The 20,445-nt window shown below is 34.1% G+C and overlaps 1 protein-coding gene across 20 annotated transcripts in view; it reads left to right on the forward strand.

The window, feature by feature from the left end:
• The window catches only part of KTN1 (kinectin 1), a 104,315-nt gene that overhangs the window by 54,280 nt on the left and 29,590 nt on the right, over nt 1–20,445 (forward strand). For 16 of the 20 annotated variants that reach the window (XM_055361430.2, XM_063697859.1, XM_055361440.2 and 13 more), the window contains 20 exons: nt 389–521; nt 2,326–2,413; nt 3,068–3,234; nt 3,648–3,716; nt 5,056–5,093; nt 5,776–5,866; nt 6,235–6,303; nt 6,794–6,831; nt 6,988–7,069; nt 7,552–7,620; nt 12,793–12,827; nt 13,842–13,932; nt 14,619–14,687; nt 15,598–15,635; nt 16,146–16,236; nt 16,385–16,453; nt 17,711–17,748; nt 18,292–18,382; nt 18,459–18,527; nt 19,002–19,039. In XM_055361430.2, coding sequence (XP_055217405.1) covers nt 389–521; nt 2,326–2,413; nt 3,068–3,234; nt 3,648–3,716; nt 5,056–5,093; nt 5,776–5,866; nt 6,235–6,303; nt 6,794–6,831; nt 6,988–7,069; nt 7,552–7,620; nt 12,793–12,827; nt 13,842–13,932; nt 14,619–14,687; nt 15,598–15,635; nt 16,146–16,236; nt 16,385–16,453; nt 17,711–17,748; nt 18,292–18,382; nt 18,459–18,527; nt 19,002–19,039 — 1,473 coding nt within the window. The remainder of the gene's footprint in view (nt 1–388; nt 522–2,325; nt 2,414–3,067; nt 3,235–3,647; nt 3,717–5,055; nt 5,094–5,775; nt 5,867–6,234; nt 6,304–6,793; nt 6,832–6,987; nt 7,070–7,551; nt 7,621–12,792; nt 12,828–13,841; nt 13,933–14,618; nt 14,688–15,597; nt 15,636–16,145; nt 16,237–16,384; nt 16,454–17,710; nt 17,749–18,291; nt 18,383–18,458; nt 18,528–19,001; nt 19,040–20,445) is intronic. The other 4 variants (XM_055361432.2, XM_063697861.1, XM_055361438.2 and 1 more) reach the window with 1 other exon arrangement.

A 20,445-nucleotide genomic window follows, 5' to 3' on the forward strand; every position in this document is an offset into this window, starting at 1 on the left:
AAAAAAGACACTTTCCTTGTGATAGTGATTGGCTCTGAGGCCATACTTTGAGAAATAGTACTTTAGAGAGACTAGTAATACCAGTACACGGTACCCTGACTGGTTGATTTTTAATACGTTTTCAGAAGACCAGTTTGAAGGTGACACTATTTATGGTCATCCATTTTCCTTGATATTTTACAGTGATTTTAGAATTTGAATAACTCATTAGAATTATATAGGAATTATACAACTAAACTTTATTGTTAGTAGTCACTTGTGTTCTGTTTCAGTTGGGCTGTAAATGGAACTACTAGCTCAGCTCAGCAAAACTAACAAAGTGTGTTTTGTTTATTTCTTATATATATTTGTAATAATGGAAGGCTCCTAATCCAGTTACTGTTTTCAGGCAGTCTGCAGAACTAAATAAACTACGCCAGGATTATGCTAGGTTGGTGAATGAGCTGACTGAGAAAACAGGAAAGCTACAGCAAGAGGAAGTCCAAAAGAAGAATGCTGAGCAAGCAGCTACTCAGTTGAAGGTGATATATTCTCACCTTTATTTGTCATTTCATGAATAATATAGGCGTATTAGTTCGTTTTCATACTGGTATGAAGAACTGCCCGAGACTGGGTAAATTTTTAAGGAAAGAGGTTTAATTGACTCACGGTTCAACATGGCTGGGGAGGCCTCAGGAAACTTACAATCATGGCAGAAGGTGAAGAAGCTGCAAAGCATCTTCTTCACGAAGCAGCAGGAAGGAGAAATGCCGAGCGAGGGGGAAGACTCCCTTATAAAACCATTAGATCTTGTGAGAACTCACTGTCACAAGAACAGCATGGGGGAAACCATGCCTATGATTCAGTTACCTCCACGTGGTCTCTCCCTTGACACGTGGAGATTATGGGGATTACAATTCAAGATGAAGTTTGGGTGGGGACACAATGCCTAACCATATCAGTAGGTATTTAATTTGATGACTTAAATGTGTGTATAGGTTTGAAAAATATAGTTTGAAGCTTAATGGGACCTGTAGTCTAAATGCTATGCCCTGATGAAAGAAAAAGAAGCATGTGCCCTATTGAAAGAATTGAATATAGGCTTGAATTTGAAGTTAAAGACCGTTTGAAGATATGGTAAATGATGTTAGCTGATTGACAGATATAAATTGTAGAATTTTATCTTATATATGGGGGTTAGGGTCTACATGTATAGGGCAGAAATCATGTAGTTAAAAATTACCCTTAATACCACTTTATCACCCATAGCTTGGATTTTTCAGTAGGTCCAGCAGAACCTAGTTTTCTTTCAGCACTGGAATAGGTAGTTTTTCCTTTGCTTCAGCACAAGACTAAGTAGTGTTCCAGTGGCTTGCACTCGACTCATGATGTACAAAAAGTCACATACTGTATCTTTAGACACCAGAGTGTCACTTGGTCCAGTGAGATGCTTATACTATGAAGAGATGCATGGCTTTGCTCAGGCTGACTGAGGGAGGAGCAGATTCATTTATCTCATTTTATATGCATTCTGAAGCATATGTACATTGAATAGAATGATGAGTATAATTTTCTATTCCTGCTTTTATTGAAGAGGAAATTTGTTGAAAGTATAGTTCAATTTGTGTAAGTTAAATGTTACCTCATTATAATAGATTCCTACCTAGGTCATTGATACAATTGTACTTTGATACCAGTTCCAGAGTAGGAGTTAAAAAGGCTTCAAGAGTAATTGAGTATGGAAAATAGTGTGAGTAACCTTTGTTTTTCTTAAGTCTTGTTGGGAGATTGATATAAGTATCCTTTCTTTTATTTAATATTGATCTTGCTGGTGGGTTTCCTACTGGCATAGATACGGAAGTCTGTTCTCTGTGGATATGGATAAATAAATGACATTAAAGATTATAGTCATGATTGGAGTGTTGTGTTATAAAAATACCTCAAAATAAGAATTTTTAGCTGCTTAGATTTAGCAATAAGGACACCATCCTGTCCTTCGGAAGCTTATCAGCTAAAGGAAGGTTAGTGGGAAACAGGTTATTGCTAAGTGGATCAGATGTATATAGTAGTGGCTATCTTGATAGAAACTCAGCACAAATATTGAGTCTGAAATAATCTCCAAACTGTAAACCCTGTAATGTTGGAGGATAGGATGGCTATCGCTGATAAATAAATGGCTTTTAGACTGTGTGTATCTGCCTGTCTTATTGAAATGTAGGAGACTAGTTGCAATAAGCAGTTTTATGATACAACAGTAAAGGTAGAGGATGCTTTTTTTCCCTCTTTTTCAAAGTAGAAATTCTGTGTTTGTGCTAATTTATCCTTTCTCCCTTTTAAAATACCAAGGTTCAACTACAAGAAGCTGAGAGAAGGTGGGAAGAAGTTCAGAGCTACATCAGGAAGAGAACAGCGGAACATGAGGCAGCACAGCAAGGTAAGGGGAAGAAGTATTCATGTAAACTTTGTATATAATTTTGGGTAAAATTTCCTCTCTCTTCCATCTGTGAAGAAAGTATAATTTGGCATTTTGGTTATAGCTCAATAAAAATAGCTTTTATACTTTCAGAATATCTTTCTTTGACATTTGTTATGGTTTTAAAATAAGTTACCTACTAGCTTTGCCTGAAGCATTAAAGTTGCAGGCAAAATTATAGTACGTGATAGGTTAATGGGATCCTGGCTGTGTGTGTTTCTTTTTTGTAGTTATTCTCTTTGGTTCTTTGGTTAATTCTTTTTTTTTCCTAAGAAAATACTCACTTCTTATTTTGAAGAGAAAAACAGAGCATTACCATCCCAAGTAGTTTACTTAAAACTGCCCATTTAATACATGCTAACTTTTACTCATTTACTCTTAATTTGATGGATCCATCTGGGAGATAATGGAGTACATGTGATGTGTATTGTTTATTTCTCTACTACTCCCTTTCTCCCATGAAACGCAAGTATAGCCTGCTACAGGAGCATGCAAGAATGGAAGCAGGAGAGATTCAAAGAAGGTTTTCTAGAGGAGAGAATGCCTACACTAAAGATGAGTATAAGTAACTAGGCAACGAAAGAGACCTCTGTAAAATGTAATGTTTTATTACAGATTTACAGAGTAAATTTGTGGCCAAAGAAAATGAAGTACAGAGTCTGCATAGTAAGCTTACAGATACCTTGGTATCAAAACAACAGTTGGAGCAAAGACTAATGCAGTTAATGGAATCAGAGCAGAAAAGGGTGAACAAAGAAGAGTCTCTACAAATGCAGGTTCAGGTATTTTTTCTTGTTTTTTTTTTTTTAAAAAATACAGGTGGTCAGTTATTAGATCTGTGTGTGTAGAAGAAGAGAGTAAGGTCTACCTTACCCTAATTCTGAAATGATGATGAATAATTATAACTTTGTCTTTTGAGCACTTGTCACAATATGGTGTGTTTGAAGATGTGCTCACCCACAGCCTTAGGCTCTTTGTGTTAGATTAGGAATAGCACAAACATATCTTTAACTTCTGTCTTATAAGCTAACTCAGATTGTCTAATCATTGTTTAAAATAATGCCTTTTGGAATCTAAGAATGCCTTAAAAAAAAAAAGAAAAAGATAAACAAATGTACCTATAATACATTGTGTTCATATACATGGGGTTATTTATTAGCATGCTTTTTCTCTTTTTGGTTGCTGTTTATGAAAGGATATTTTGGAGCAGAATGAGGCTTTGAAAGCTCAAATTCAGCAGTTCCATTCCCAGATAGCAGCCCAGGTAATGATGCTTTCTTATTGCTTACGATTAATAACTTGCAGCCATTTAAACACTCACCTGAATGTCTGTTGAGTGCCAATTACTGGATTAATAGCTGGGAGACTAGTCAATGAATCAACAAATGATGATCCTGAGTGCTAAACACTTGCTAATTATGTACGGTGCTGAGGGAAAACACTAAGAAAGAAATCCATACCAACTAATTGGATGAGGGGAAGGTTAGAGAGCTTTTATTATACAAAAATGTCCCCAGTCCTGTCACAAAACAAGGAGAGAGAATTGGCCAAATCCTATCTAGAATAGTGGCTTATGTATTACAGATGTTCATTAAATATCACCTAGCTCTGGAAAATCCTAATATATCAGCAGGGGGAACAATATGGTAACCATAGATCACAGATTATATTTGCAAAATGATCAATTGAAAATTTGTACCTCAGTTTAGTGACTCAGCCTTCCAGAGTTTTCAAGTGATAGTGTAAGACCTGTTATTCTTTGATGTGACATACACGTCTTTATAAATAATATAAAGAAAATCAAATAAAAACAAGTATTGTGAATTTTGAGCTTCAGTTTTTCAACTTGAAAATTCTGAGAGTTATTTGTAGCAAAAAGTATTGGCTTAGAAGTCTGACATTTCTGTATAAAAAGTGATTTTTAACATTAGAATTTTGTTTTTAAGGTTCAGAGAAGTTCAGACTCCCGAAGCTTTGACCATATAAATATATTTTTCCCAGTTGCTTTATCTGTAGAAATTATAGTCTAAAGTAATTGAGGAAGAATTAATGCAGGAAAGGGTGCTGGTGTGGATGTGTATGTATGTGTGAATTACCAACTCAGATTGAATTGTGATCTTTAGTTATCAGCTGAGATGTAGCTCTAAAAAATTTATCAGGAGTTAAATACATAGAGAATGCTGTAAGAATCTTTTAAATAGTAAACATGAACATGGGTATTGCTAAACTATATTAGTCATGGAATGGATAATTTTATTATTAAAAGTTGTTACTAAGGAGAAGAAACACAGGATGACAAATGGCCTTTCTGGCTATTTTTCCTACTCATTTGTTGCTTGTCAATTATTTAGTTTCCAGGCCTGTCAACTTGTTTTATTCTAAATGTCTTGTGATATGTAATTCGTGACTACTGGCTGTTGGTGATCAAACTTGCTTTCAGAATGATGGTTACTCTTTATTGAACACTTACCATGGGCCAGATACTTTCATAACAATTTATATACATTAACTTCTCTTAAAATTTAAAGCTCTGTTATGATTATTGTATAGCTTTAAAGCTTTCTCTTAAATACTTTTATGTTGACACTATTTTTCTTTCTTAGACCTCCGCTTCAGTTCTAGCAGAAGAATTACATAAAGTGTAAGCCTACCTTTTCACACTCTTATAATTGTGTAGTCACCACTAACTGATACTTGTTAGATGCGACACTTATGATTAACTTTATACCTCTGACCTGTTCAGAAAATACTCTGAACTAGATTTGGAGCAACTTTTGCTTTTTTTTTTTTCCTTTTTACCATTAGTGAGTTGGGTCCCTAAACATTATATATTCTGCTTTTATTTATGTTTTTATTATAACAAGAGTTGGGGAGACTTTCATTTGAGTGTTAGCAATTATGTGGAAGAGGTAATTGTTTAGAACGCAGTGGAAGTAAATTAGTTTTTGTGTCTTATAAGTAGTTGTAGTTCTTCTGTGTCCAGCTCTGTGGTAGTATACCCAAAACAAAGTTATATGCTTTTTTTGTGCCGTATAATTTTGCATAGACACTGATCACTTGAGTTCGGAAGATCTGAAATCTGGTTTTGACATAGCTAGCTTTAACAAATTAACCTCTTTTATCTTGAGTTTTAAAACAGGGTTATGTATTTTAAGGAGTTATAGTCATGTGTGTGACAGTTGTTAGTAAACTGAAAGGGGCTATAGAAATGGAAGGTATATGAGAACTACTGAAGTAAGGATGATGCTTTTTAAGGCTTTAAATCCTTTTGATTTGTGACTTCTGAATGTTTATTGAATGTACAAATGTCTTTCCTTCTAAAGGATTGCAGAAAAGGATAAGCAGATAAAACAGACTGAAGATTCTTTAGCAAGTGAACGTGATCATTTAACAAGTAAAGAAGAGGAACTTAAGGTATAGTAATTTGTATAAATGGCTGCAATATTTTACAGAACTGAAATTTAAATTACTTTGATCCACATAATCAGTAAGTGTATATGAAGAATGGAAAATAGTCTAGAATTCGTTTGAAATAACTGTTTTTCTAAACTACAAAATTCTCTAGCTCTCTATGAGGAAAAATTCAAAGGGCTTCTCTCGTGATATAATTTACAATAATTTGTTAGGAATATGCTAAATAACAGGAATTGGTGGTTTCTCTTGATTATTTGGGAAATTTTGTAAGTTGAGACATTTGCTTAACTCTTTTGTAGAAAAGATGCTTTACAAACTTCAAAATCAATTGTATTAACTATTTTAAATGCTATTTTTCCTTGTTCTAGGATATACAGAATATGAATTTCTTATTAAAAGCTGAAGTGCAGAAATTACAGGCCCTGGCAAATGAGCAGGTAGATCTTTATTGCTTTTGAGCATTGACCTCAGAATTTCAATTTGCGTATTCTTATTTTCATTGATATTGTGAGCCCCAATTTGATTGTGTAAGTAAAAAATATAATGGTTTCTTATCTTTGGCTGCATGATTTGATGTTACTGTTTTTATGTTGAAATAAATGTTTGATCCAGTGAATTAATCACTGCAAGATATCACAGGAGGCAGTTAAAATTATCTTACTATGCTGGTTTGTTTGAGTCTTTTATTTGAGCCATTTAATTCAAAAAGGATATACCTTTCTGTTAGTGTATATGAAGAATGGGAAATAGTCTAGAATAAAAGAAGTAAAAAATATCGAACAGCAAAACATGTTACAGAAATATATAATATTGCTGTAACTTCAAATATATGGAAATACAGCTTTTTAATATGTAAAAATTAGTGAAAAAAATAGTTTTGAGCACTTCCTGTGAAGTGATATCATTTTCTTCTCATTCCACACACAGGCTGCTGCTGCACATGAATTGGAGAAGATGCAACAAAGGTGACTAAAGTATTGTACATTTAGTCGTTCATACATTTATGTTTAACTATAGTTGTTGCAGAAAAGATTGCTGCTTATAACTGATAGTTGTGCCCATAATTCCTGTAGATTTTCTGAATGTATGAAGTATTTTAATTTGTTTTTTCACCCTCATAGTGTTTATGTTAAAGATGATAAAATAAGATTGCTGGAAGAGCAACTACAACATGAAATTTCAAACAAAATGGAAGAATTTAAGGTGTGTGATTAAGCTTGTACACTCAGGTTTCTTAGAACAACCTTGTATACTTTTCAGTTGAGTGATTCCAGAAATACTACGTTTTGTATGAAGTCACTCTGAAACAATGTTTCTGTAGTTTATTAGGGGACTTATGCAAACCATGAATTTTATCATAGACTTTCCCCCTAGATTATCTGTTCTTTTAGTAGAGCTTGGAGATTTATTTTTGGCCCCCAATCTTTTCTCAGCTGATAGTTTCTATTTGGGACTGTCTTATTTGTCTCCACTGTTGCTGTAGTTCTAGTTTCTGGTCATGGCCAACCAAGTGCTAGGGTGCATCTCTGTGTCCAGTGAAATTTGAATTATGTCAGTGTATAATTCACCTGCCACTTTGAGGACTGAAAGCTGAGATAAAGGTTTGATTGTTCAAAAACCCATTCAAATGATTGCTTATTACCTTTTTTCTTAATAAAACAGTAAATTGAGACTCTTTCTTCCAGATTCTCAGTGACCAAAACAAAGCATTAAAATCAGAAGTTCAGAAGCTACAGACTCTTGTTTCTGAACAGGTAAGGCTTTTCCTAAATTACAAAGTAGAAATACTTGATATATAACAAGATCTGGTTCTTCTTATTTAGGTACCAAATTACTAATAGAGAAATTTTGCTTAAGCTTAGATATGGCTGTTATTGCCTTTCTATTCATCCTGTCTAAATTCAGGAAATTTTTTCTCCCTGAGATGAAGCTAATGCCAATCTACTCAAAAGCACATTCCAGAAAAATAAAAATGTGTAATAGGATGCATAAAAATAATTTAAGCCGTTTTGATACATTTGACTTTCAGAATAAATGTCCTGCCTTAGACTTGGAGCCTCAGCTTTTTCTTTTAGGGAGCATGGTGTCTTTAAAGGTTGAAACTTATTACTAGCACTTAAAAGCAGTGTGATGTTGATCAAATAGCTTAACCTTTGTGACACCTCTCATTCCAAGCCTTTCACATGGAGATTATATTATATTTACACCATAAAGTTGTTAGATTTGAAAGGAGAAGCTTATGTATGGTGCCTAGCCTAGTGCTTTGTTTATGACAGGTATCTAAACCTTAATTCTTTTCCCTTAGAGTATTTATTTTATCCATCTCATCTCCATCCCCTGCCACCATCACTATTCATTTTATATTTATAGCAATGCATCAAAACTATATCAGCTTTGAATAAGCATGATTCCATAAATTAGAGCCCAGTGGTATCTGTTCTCTGCCTATTCCTCAGTGCTGCCTTCATACTCTTCTTCTACGCAGCTCTTACAATTACAATTTATTAATAAAACACAAACTCTTGATGACACATTAGAATAGAAAGTTTGCATTTGTTCCTAATATTAAGTTTTTGAATTGTACTTTTATTGGAAGCTGAAATGTAAAGCCATTGCAAATGATAGCACTTCTTTAGCAAATGCATGCGTTCTTTCATTTATTTTAAAATTCACATTTATGCAGATATTGAGCTGGTGTAAGTAGCTGTGCGTCTGGAAGTATTTTGTTAACTTGTCAAGAAATAATCCATTTATTCTACCTCCCCGTATGATATTAAGTGCATTATTACATAGTCTTACTACTTACTTTGTATTTGCTTTACCCTTGTAAGCTAAAGGTAATAGAGGAGACAGTGCTGAAGGGATGATATTTAGTTTAAATGGCATTTAAGGCTTATTCTTTTTTTTTTTTTATCTTCTTGAGACAGAGTCTTCCTCTGTTGCCCAGGCTGGAGTTCAGTAGCACTATCTTGGCTCACTGTATCCTCCGCCTCCCAGGTTAAAGCCGTTCTCATGCCTCAGTCTCCTGAGTAGCTGGGACTACAGGCATATGCCACCATGCTCCGCTGATTTTTGTATTTTTAGCAGAGACGGGGTTTTGCAGTATTAGCCAGGCTGGTCTTGAACTCCTGGCCTTAAGTGATCTGCCTGCCTCGGCGTCCCAAAGTGCTGGGATTACAGATGTGAGCCACTGTGCCCAGCTAAGGCTTATTTTTGTCTTATTTCCTTTTCTGGTATAGCTTACAAAAAAGATATGATATCAATTATAAGATTTCTCTCCCCCCACCCTCCCTTACCATCTCTGAAATAAGAATGTATCTTGTAGTCTCTGGTTACAGTTTAGTTGTTTAGTTGGCAACATTTTTAATTTTTACTGTTAAATAGTGGTGAGATATAACATTGGTGACTTGGATTAGATAAAATGTAATAGATTTTTGTGTGTGTGTTCTTACTTGGAAAAGCAGAGTATAGTTTCTGTGTGTTAGTTACCAGAGATTTTTGAAATGCTGATAACCAGTGTATGAAGTTTTAACCTTTAAAATTAACTTCATGGAGGTAAAACAAATGCTTAGAAACTTCTGAAACTGTCCTAGAATTCTTATATTCTAGTAGTATCCAGGTGCTGGCGACTCTTATTTAAACAGAAAACTTTTGTTCTTTGCTAAAAATGGTATTTTCCATCATTAGATAAAAGTAAAACCACCAGCCTTACATTTTTCTTTTCCTTTAAAATCATATAATACCTTGAGAAATGCCATTGTAATACCTTATGTAAAATTCCCAATCATATTTATGAAAGTTAATATTATTGCTATCTTATTAAGTCAGCCTTTTATTATAATGTTTCTATTTACTTTTAGATGTTCTGTTAAAGTGACAACTTTTAGTATGAGATGTGCTTTTGTTATGAAGAATAATTAATTCACAGGATAAAATTTTATAGCCACATTTTTTTATTTATTTAAAAGAGTTATTTGATAAGAGGGAAACTCATTTTGTGATACTAATTTAAGATCTGTTGGGTAATTCTTAGAATTGTTCTTCTGACTCTGAAAGCTTTTTATTAATAGTCTAGAAAGCATATGACTGAGGTTTTGGTTATAGTTGAGACTTCTTTCATCTTGGCAGACAAAGAATCATTTTTGTGGCTTTTCCTCTAGTCGTTTTTATTGTTGCTGCTAGTGAAAGAAGAGAAAAGATTGGTATAATCTTAATTTCTGTCATTTCCACTTTTCTTTAACCCCTTTCTATCCCATAGTCAGAATTCCAAGTGACAGTTGAGAGATTGAACAGTTTAGTTATGTAAAAATTTCAGTCCTTTTACCGCATGGATTTTTATTCTGGAGGAAAAGATTGAGCGTATGAAAGCAAGAAACCAATAATGGTGCCAAGTTGTTGTTTCTTCAGGTGTAGGAAGCAGAAAGACAACAGGTACCAAGTAAGTTAACCTGTTGATACCCTAAAGGAGGGAAGGCTGCATTTGGATTTAGGCTTGCAGATAGTCAGATAATGCAAATAAATCATTTACTAATATTTCATTTACTCAGAATAGACTCTTTTTTTTTTCTTTTAAATTTTCTTTTTTTTTGCTGTGGGAGAGCACATTCTGACTTTTAGTGAAGGAGCAGCATGACTTATTCTTATTCCAGTAGATTTTTAAGATTCATGATCAAGATTATTAAGTGAAAACTACAAGAAGTTTCTTCTTTTTGCCCTACTGCCTTGTTAAATTGTATTGCAGAATATATTGTATATGGTTTAGTTTTGGAAATCATCTAGGGGAGGAAACAGTAGGATTGGATTAAACCAATAAAGTGTGAAGTAAAGTAAAAATGTTGGAGGAGATGCAAACTAAGCTGGGTCAGGTTTATGCAATAGAGTATTTGATGAGCTGAAGACCAAGAATACTTTCTAAACTGGAACTTCATTAAACAAAATTCATCAAATACTTATTTACTAGTTGAGTATATGCTAGTTACTTACCTACATGCTGAGGTTACAGAGATGAATGAGACTTGATTCTTGCCCTCCTAATATGGAGATAGATATGTTAAACAGAAAGTTATGGTGAATGAAGTTTCTGAACTCTGTACAGGTTTAGAGGAAGAGATAATGCATTCTATTAATATTTGAAGGAGGTGGGGAGGTAACACAGGGAACAACTAAACCTGATTTTGAAAAATGAGCATGAATTTGCCAAAGAGCTAAGAGACAGTCCAGGCTGAGGGAATACAATGTTCAAAGACATGACAGTGTGGCAAGATTGGCATATTCAGAGTATTGGTATATTGCAGAAGTACAAAATACAGGAAGGATGTAAGGAGTAGAGAAAGATTTGCTAAGACCTAATTATGAAGGGCTTTGTATGCTGTGTGAGGACCATGAACCTGATGCAGCATGTGGGTAAGCCACTAAAGAGTGTTGCAAGGATAAATGAGCATTTAGCCTAACATTTTGGAAAGAATACTCTGGTAGGTAGGAGTAACTAAAGGTACAATACAGTAAATGGTTAAGGTGCAGGTAACTTAGACTTAATAGTGTTATGTCTTTTTGTGAGATGGCATTCATTGAAAATAAAGATGGACAAAAACCATCTTCATGAATGATTTAAAGGCTTAATGCATGATTTGTTTTTCATAGTATAAACCTGATTTAATGTACTTTTGACAACTCCTATTTCCCTTCTCATGTTTGGATTATTTTTTCCCATTGGGAAGTTTTTTCCTGTGCCTCCTACAAAACAATTCTTATGAACTAGAAGCAGAGAGAAGAATTAGGGTATTATGATATTTGAGATGAGTAAGCTGAGGGCCAAAACTTAGGCATTAAAGAGAAGGGTTTAATTTCATAAATATGTACAGAGTGGAATTTTAGGACTTGGATAGGGCAATGGAAAAATTAATATCATTTGTAAAAAATGATTGTAATAAGATTGGGAAAAACAAAAAAATGATTGGGAAAAAAAGTAAGAAACTAGCAAGATGGGGAAAGGGGTGCACAGAAGAGAATGTTCTAGGAGAAAGACCCTAAATCTTTTTGGTCAGGCTGCTTGGCTGTCTGAAGATAAGGGAAGATAAGGGAATACTGAGGGAGAAATCCCACTTTGGACATAAGATAAATTTTAACACTGGGGACTTGTGTGTGTACCAGAGGATGCCAGGAGAGGTTTCAAAGGGGACTCATCTTACATGTCATGTTCTAATGCTTTATAAATAGAATGTATTCCTGTTGCTTTTGCAATTTACAATCAGTTTTAAAATATTTTATATCTTGATCTGGTTGGTAGTTACGTAATATCTATCTACCAAAATTCACAGCTCAGTGATTTATGCACTTGTCTACGTAAATGTTACACCTTAGTATAGAAAAAAAAAATCAATTAAAAGAGCCCCTGTTTGTCTTTCTTTCTTTCTTTATTCCTTTCTTTCCCTCCTTTCCTTTCCTTTTCTTTCCTTTCCTTTCCTTTCCTTTCCTTTCCTTTCCTTTCCTTCCCTTCCCTTCTCTCTTTCTCTCTCTTTCTCTTTCTCTTTCCTTCTCTTTTCTTCTTTTCTTTCTTTTTTTTTTGGACTTGCGAGGTCTTAGAGTCTGGATTCTTTGTATTTGAAGAATTGAATTAATGTAAAGGAAGTGAGGCAGATTGTCTTAAGGTTATCTTTTCTAGTGATTAAGATTTTTTTCTTAAGATACTAATTCATTTTGCCAGCCCATTTTACACTACTACTTTTTCTGTGTCTCTTGTGTAGATGTATCTCTTTGTTTTGTGTTTTCTGAATTTTTTAATTATCAAGTCTTCAGATAAGTTATTGTCCTAAATTTTGTATCTATTTAATAACCCTAAACAATTATCACAAAATTACATTTCTCATCTGGTTTTACTTCATGCAAATTTGGTAAAGTTAAACTTTTTTTGGTGATTTTTATTGTAGCCTAATAAGGATGTTGTGGAACAAATGGAAAAATGGTAAGAGTTTAGTTTTCTTTTTATATTTTGATGAGTTACTTCTACCAAATTAACTACATTAATTAGAGTTTTCAAATTCTCTTTAAACTTTGTAATGGAAGAAATGTAGTATGCTGTTGATTTGGGATTACATTACCGTTTGTGGGTTTCACGTGTGGCAGTAATTTTACTTGTTGAGGCTAGCATATAAGTATGAATTACTTGAGTACATTTTACTTGTAAAGAGGAAGTATCCTCAGACCATGATCAAAGATCCCTAGAAGCCTTTCTAGAATTAAAAGTTTATAAGAAATGATGGACAAAAGAGTTGATCCATTTAAAATGATTAGAAATAATATCATTAACTGGCTGGGCGTGGTGGCTCACACCTGTAATCCCAGCACTTTGGGAGGCTGAGGCGGGTGGATCACCTGAGGTCAGGGGTTTGAAACCAGCCTGGCCAACATGGCAAACCCTGTCTGTACCAAATGTACAAAATTAGCCAGGCATGGTGGTGCATGCCTATAATCCCAGCTACTTGGGAGGCTGAGGCAGGAGAATCGCTTGAACCTGGGAGGCAGAGGTTGCAGTGAGCCGAAATTGTGCCATTGCACTCCAGCCTGGGCGACAAGAGTGAAACTCTGCCTCAAAAAAAAAAAAAAAAAAAAAAAAAAGAGCCAGGCGTGGTGGCTCATGCCGGTAATCCCCAGCACTTTGGGAGGCCAAGGCGGGTGGATCATGAGGTCAGGAGATCGAGACCATCCTGGCTAACATGGTGAAACCCCATCTCTACTAAAAACACAAAAAATTAGCCAGGCGTGGTGGCGGGTGCCTGTAGTCCCAGCTGCTCAGGAGGCTGAGGCAGGAGAATGGCATGAACCCGGGAGGCGGAGCTTGCAGTGAGCTGAGATTGCACCACTGCACTCCAGCCTGGGCGACAGAGTGAGACTCTGTCTCAAAAAATAATAATTATAATAATAATATCATTAACTTTGAAAAATAGTTAATACATGTGTTACAAATTTATAATTTCAGCATTCAAGAAAAAGATGAGAAGTTAAAGACTGTGGAAGAATTACTTGAAACTGGACTTATTCAGGTGGCAACTAAAGAAGAGGAGCTGAATGTAAAGCATTTTGTAGTTTTGTTTTCCTTGTGATTATTCAGTGACATAAAAGGATTTCTCTGTAATTTGCGTAAGGTTTTTCCCATAGATCTTAAACTTAATAGTACCTCTCACATTTATAAATTTATATAATGCTTTTTTAATTAAAGTTTTTTTAGAAGTTAAAAATGCATAACATTGACTGCCTTCATGAGGTAGATACTATTGTTATAGTTTGTCAGTTTCCCCACTTGCACCCAAATTATAACCAAATGATAACTAGCAGACTTAATTCATGAAATAGTACTGGAGGCCAGAGAAGAGACTGCCATTCTATTTTATGGTTGTCATTAGCTTTAACTAACTTGATTGGGAAAAGGTTGCTGGAAGAAGTAAGTTAAAAGATGTATTTGAATTTAGGGAGAGGAGTAGCTTAACTAACAAGTGGTGTACTGTATATTTTTGAGGTTGTCCAGATATGAGTGGAAATATATGTGGGTGTAATTGAATTAAAAATTTGTTTGGATAGCTATAGAAGTTACAGAATTATAGACATTACAGAATTATAGACATGGAAAAAAGTGAGAGTTTTGGGCCTTCCAGAGTAGAAAAGAAGCAGCTAAAGAAATGAGAAACTAATGTATTTTGAAGCTAGCTATATTTTTCAGAGAGTGAAAGCATGTTTTGCTTATGTGTCTTTGAAAAAGGCAATAAGAACAGAAAATTCATCTCTGACAAAAGAAGTTCAAGACTTAAAAGCTAAGCAAAATGATCAGGTAATGTAGTAAATTTTTACAACTGTTCTTTGTCTCTGTGTTTTTTGTTTGTTTGTTTGTTTTTAAATTAAAAGAAACGGGGTCTTGCTCTTTTGCCCAGGCTGGAGTGCAGTGGTACAATCATAACTCACCGTAACCTCGAACTCCTGGCCTCAACCGATAACTCCTCCCTCAGTCTTCTAAGTAGCTAGGACTATAGGCTCATGCCACAATGCTCGGCTTTTATTTTATTTTTTTGTAGAGATAGGGTCTCGACATGTTGTCCAGACTGGTCACAAACTCCTGGCCTCAAGTGGTCCTCCCACCTTAGCTTCCTGAAGTGTTGGAATTATAGGCATGAGGCACTGTGCCCAGCCCATTCTCTTTTAAACAGTGGGCAAACTGTTGCATAAAAACAAGTCTGTTGTTTCTCTTCCTCCAGGTTGGAATATGTCAATTATAGTTTTAATTTATGAATGATAATCAGTAATAGAGGCTGCAATTTAATACTGATTGTATGCCAGGTACTGTGACAAATACTCCAGATAGGGTGCCGTTGCCTCTTACTAGAGTGATAAAAAGGTTCTAAGTATACAAATATAAAGTAAGACTCTAGTAAAAGAGGCTGCCTGAAATTAGGCAGTTTCTTAGTTGTTTTTTCTCTATGGTTGGAATTATTGATTAAATAATTTTAACATTTATCTAATGATTTTTTTCTTTCGGCATATTTATAAGTGACCTTAAAGCTACCTATGTTCAAAATGCTATTTGTTGTCATTATTATGACATTAAAAAGGTCTCGAAAGAATGCCTGGGCTTTTCCCATTTGGATTTTGATTGTATTGGAAAATCTAAGGATAATGTGCATTTCTATTTCTGACCCATTTCTATTTTGAACAAATTACTAAGTAGGGTACTTTCCTATTTCCAGGTTTCTTTTGCCTCTCTAGTTGAAGAACTTAAGAAAGTGTAAGTGATAACTATTATACACTGGTTTTTCTTCTTTGGTCCATTTTTTTGTGTGTGTGCTTAGAAATCTAGTTTTATTGTGCAGTTGGGACAGCTGACGTATGTTTAACTTTCACTCTATAATTTTTCTTAATGGAATAAGAGAACTTAGCTGTGCTTTCCCAAATTCAGTATAATTAAAAAAAAAAAACAAAAAAAAACTATTTCCAGAGGATGGGAGTCAGTATAGTTGAATGGAACTTGATTCTCCTCTGTATTCCTCAGGGTACAAATCTTATATTTCTGATGTACTTCTGAAGCACTTAACTGACTTCTTGTGTGCATAGGCTTCAGCTGTCTGTTAGGAGGAGCTTTATGTTCACCCTGGCCATTCTACAAAGACATGTTGCTATTTTATTTAAAATGGGAAAGGGTTGATTTGGAGAGCCATTTCATTATTTGGTGCTATTTTTATATCTTGGTGGGTCTTGGTGATTTCTAATCAAATTATACTGCATTTCTTTATTGAAGGATCCATGAGAAAGATGGAAAGATTAAGTCTGTAGAAGAGCTTCTGGAGGCAGAACTTCTCAAAGTTGCTAACAAGGAGAAAACTGTTCAGGTATTGGGAGACAGAGAACTGTGTTTTATGTTTTTGTTTATCAACTTTAGTTAATATCATTTAATTTCGTGTGTTTGTCTGTGCATTGCATTTTATGTCAATTTCTGTGTTTCCATTGTCCAATCTTGTCTGTTTTGTCATTGTCAAGGATTTGAAACAGGAAATAAAGGCTCTAAAAGAAGAAATAGGAAATGTCCAGCTTGAAAAGGCTCAACAGGTAAAAATCCCAGAGCCATAGCATGACAGATTTATTAGTTATGTGTTATTTATGAGCTATTTGATTTTTTTTCTTGTTACTCAGAAAAAACTTAGTAGTATGCTGTAGGTATATTGGGTTATGTGCTTTTAATTTTATTTTTTGCCTGATTTGAGAAAGTATTCTTGATATTTTAATCTGTATATCTTAAAAATTTTAACTGTTAATGGTTATTTTCTAGAACATTTTTTGTGTTAATGTTTCATTTTAGTTTGCCAATTACAAATGAAACACGAAACAGTTTGGCAATTTTTTTAATCCCCCTGCCACCTTTTAAAAGAAAACTGCATGGACCAAAATGTTATTTGAATATACATTGCTCTATCTCTGCCTTAGAACAAAGTACAAGTTTCATTGGGATTTCAGACATAGATGTGATTACTGGAAATTGATGAGTTTTGCTGATTTTAATCTGATAAGGCTTTCTTGAAAAAATGGTGAGATTTCATTGAAGAGATGATTCAGTCATCTCATAGATTCATTCAGCAATATTTATTGTCAAAGCAGTACTTGTCAAAGCCCTGTACTCGTGATTGGTGGATCACTAGCTAGTGATTGGAGATAATGTGTTGAACGAAACAGGTAGGATGAAAAGATCATACTTTTCTAATATAGATTGAGAGTTCAGGAAAGTCTCCTCCTGAGGAACTGACATCTAAGCCAAGAATCTGAAGGGCCTGTGAGAAGAGAGTGGAGGATAAAAGGTATTATCAGACTGTGTATGATTAAGAAAAAATTAAAAAAGGACATCATAGAGTACTGTTGAGTAGTTGGCCTTGAACACTGGGATGGAGAAGAGCTCTGATACGGTAGGGAGGTGTGTGGAGAGTTAATATTCTAATTTTCAGTACTGTAGAAGTATGACTGGTCTGAGTGCAGTGGTGTTTACACCTGATTGATCACAACCAGTTACAGATTTCTTTATTCCTTCTCCATCCCACTGCTTCACTTGACTAGCCTAAAGAAAAAAAGCATCACATTAGTTAGACTTATTATTCATAACTATTTTCCTTGTCCCTCCCCCTTATTATTTTTAGTTTATTAATTTTCCTGTTATTGGAGTCAAGAGGAGGTAAACTCAAAACGCATCTCATTTTGTCATGAAAAATTCAGCTAGTTTCTTTGTAATTTGAAGTGTACACATTATAAAGACTTATAAAGCTTAATAAGTTAAATTGAAAGGATTATTAATTGATTTTTCTGTCCTTTGTATTTCAGTTATCTGTCACTTCCAAAGTTCAGGAGCTTCAGAACTTGTAAGTACCATTTATCTCATTTCCTTTTACTATTTCTTTTTCATGAGTTAAATAGAAGTATAATGAAAATTACAGCTTCTTGATTTCAAGTGGTGTTTTAGAAAATACAAAAATACTGATTATCTCAAAACTCCTAAGGGCCCTAAGTTTCTTATTTGGCTTTAACCTATTAAGTTTTTTTGTGGGAAGGAGGTAGGAAGTCTTTTCATGATTTATAATCTGAATATAACCTCAAATTGAGATGTTGCTCTTTGCCTATTTTAATAGCCATGTGAAATTGGTATCTTTCACATCCAGATCAATTGTAGTAAGTTTTCCAAATTTGTTTGTGATCCGCCTGCCTTGGCCTCCCAAAGTGTTGGGATTACAGGCGTGAGCCACTGTGCCTAGCCTTGTATGCCTTTATACTTGATAAGTTTTAGTTTAGTTTAATCAGCTGGTCTGTGATTACTACCCAAAATATACTTTTTTCAGTGTCTAAGATTTTTGCTTTTTATGGTCATGTAACATTTTCATTTAGAGTTCTGATTAATTTATTATCAGATTAAAAGGAAAAGAGGAACAGATGAATACCATGAAGGCTGTTTTGGAAGAGAAAGAGAAAGACCTAGCCAATACAGGGAAGTGGTTACAGGTGAGAAATTAAAAACAATAAAAAATAGCCTTTTTATACTTGACTATCAATTTAATTTACACCTATTCTTTTTAAGGATCTTCAAGAAGAAAATGAATCTTTAAAAGCACATGTTCAGGAAGTAGCACAACATAACTTGAAAGAGGTATAGTATAAACAAATTACCAACATGTTACATAAGGAATGAGAAATCTTTGTTTAAGGCATTAGAAAGTAAAGATGTTAATATGTTCTGAGTTTCTTTGCCAGAAAAATTATGTTGTACCATAGTTTTGTTGTTGTTTAAATAAGTTAGCTTTTATTTCTGGCAAGTCATACTTAACTGCTTAATCTGTCAACCTGAGCCTACAAGCATTTCCTTATCTCTACCTTTTCAAATAGACGATTAGTTCATCCTTAACTATCTGTTTAAAGTATTAGTCTTTAATCTTTTAATAAGTAAGAAAAATTGTTTAATAAAACTCATTCTGTCCTTGCTTTATAAATGACCCAATCTTAAATTTACTGCATATAATTAATGTTTTTGTTTTTATTGGTGGGTGATTCCATATATATGTTGTAGCACCTACAACATAACATTTAATGCTAACAGCATTAAAAATATGATTCTGTTTCTCAGGCCTCTTCTGCATCACAGTTTGAAGAACTTGAGATTGTGTAAGTATGCTTTAAGACCACATTTTGAAGAGAAACAAACGTCTCATTATTTTCCAGAGTGTGCTTGAATATAATGATGAGTTTCCTGTACATCATTAACTTTATTGTTAAGTGGAAATTATAATTCCAGACGCAAATAGGCTAAGTCTCTGTTGGGTAAAATAAAGGTTATTTAAATGCTTTCAGATACCTGGAGACTTTATCCTTTCCAAATCCATCAAACCCATTTTTTCAATTATTCTTTCTGCAAATATAGACTGGTTTTAAGTTATTTTTTAAAACAAAGTATGCAATTATTATAGAGATTAAACTTATTTCAAATGAAAATTAGTATTTGAATTAGATGTTAGTAACATCTCTGAATTAACCAAAAGATAATCTTAGCCATAATCTTGATAATGAATTTTAAACCTTTCTGTAATTTTAATTTATTTATAGGGAAAATGGAACTTGTCATATTATCCTGTGCTGAATAGGAAAACTGAATCTAGTCAGCATAAGAGGTGTCAGTTTCTGTAGATATTAATCTTAGAAAATGTTTTATTCTAGAGAGTCTGTTGTCTTAAGGTACAGCAGGTTACAATGGTGGGAAAGGGTATCTGGACCTGATCTTTTTGGCCCCCTTTAAAATTGCTTTTAACAAATTTTTCTTGGTGATAACATTACTCTTTATTGATATTTGTTTTAAAGAAGTGCCCCGTTTTAAACTGTCAAGATATTGAGGATATTTATTAGGTTATTATCTTTCTAAAAATAAGGGAGATTACTCTGTTCTTGGAAGATTACTCATTTGTACAATTATTGTTTGTCTTTTGTCTATGGTGTAACTGTCGAGGTGCTTATCTCTTATTTGCTTGGAAAGCTTAGGGCCTCATTTCTGGCCTGTTTATAGTAGAGATATGTAGACCATTAAAGTAGGTAATTTTAGGTATATTTCTGCCTTACATTTTTTTTTTTTTGCCATTTTCTTTTTTAAATTAATAGATTTTATTTTTTGTGGTGGAGAACTTTTTATATTTATAGGAAAAAAAGAGACAAATACAGTTTCCATATACTCTAACCAATTCTCCCTATTAACATCTTGCATTAGCATGGTACATTTGTTATAAGTGATGAGCCAATAGCAGTACATTGTTATCGTTGTTATTAACTGAAGTTCATAGTTTCCTTTAGGATCACTCTCTGTGGGTTTTAACATGTATAATGACGTGTATCCATCATTACAGTATCATACAAAACAGTTCTATTGCCTTAAAAATCTCCTGTGTTCTACCTGTGTATCCCTCCCTCCCTTCCTCCATATCCCGGCATCACCCCCCACCAACCAATGATCTTACTGTCTTCAGAGTTTTACCTTTTCCAGAATATCATAGTTGAAATCATACAGTATATGCCTTTTCTGGATT

This window comes from Gorilla gorilla, chromosome 15, assembly GCF_029281585.2.
Source record: "Gorilla gorilla gorilla isolate KB3781 chromosome 15, NHGRI_mGorGor1-v2.1_pri, whole genome shotgun sequence".
Classification (NCBI taxonomy): Eukaryota; Metazoa; Chordata; class Mammalia; order Primates; family Hominidae; genus Gorilla; species Gorilla gorilla.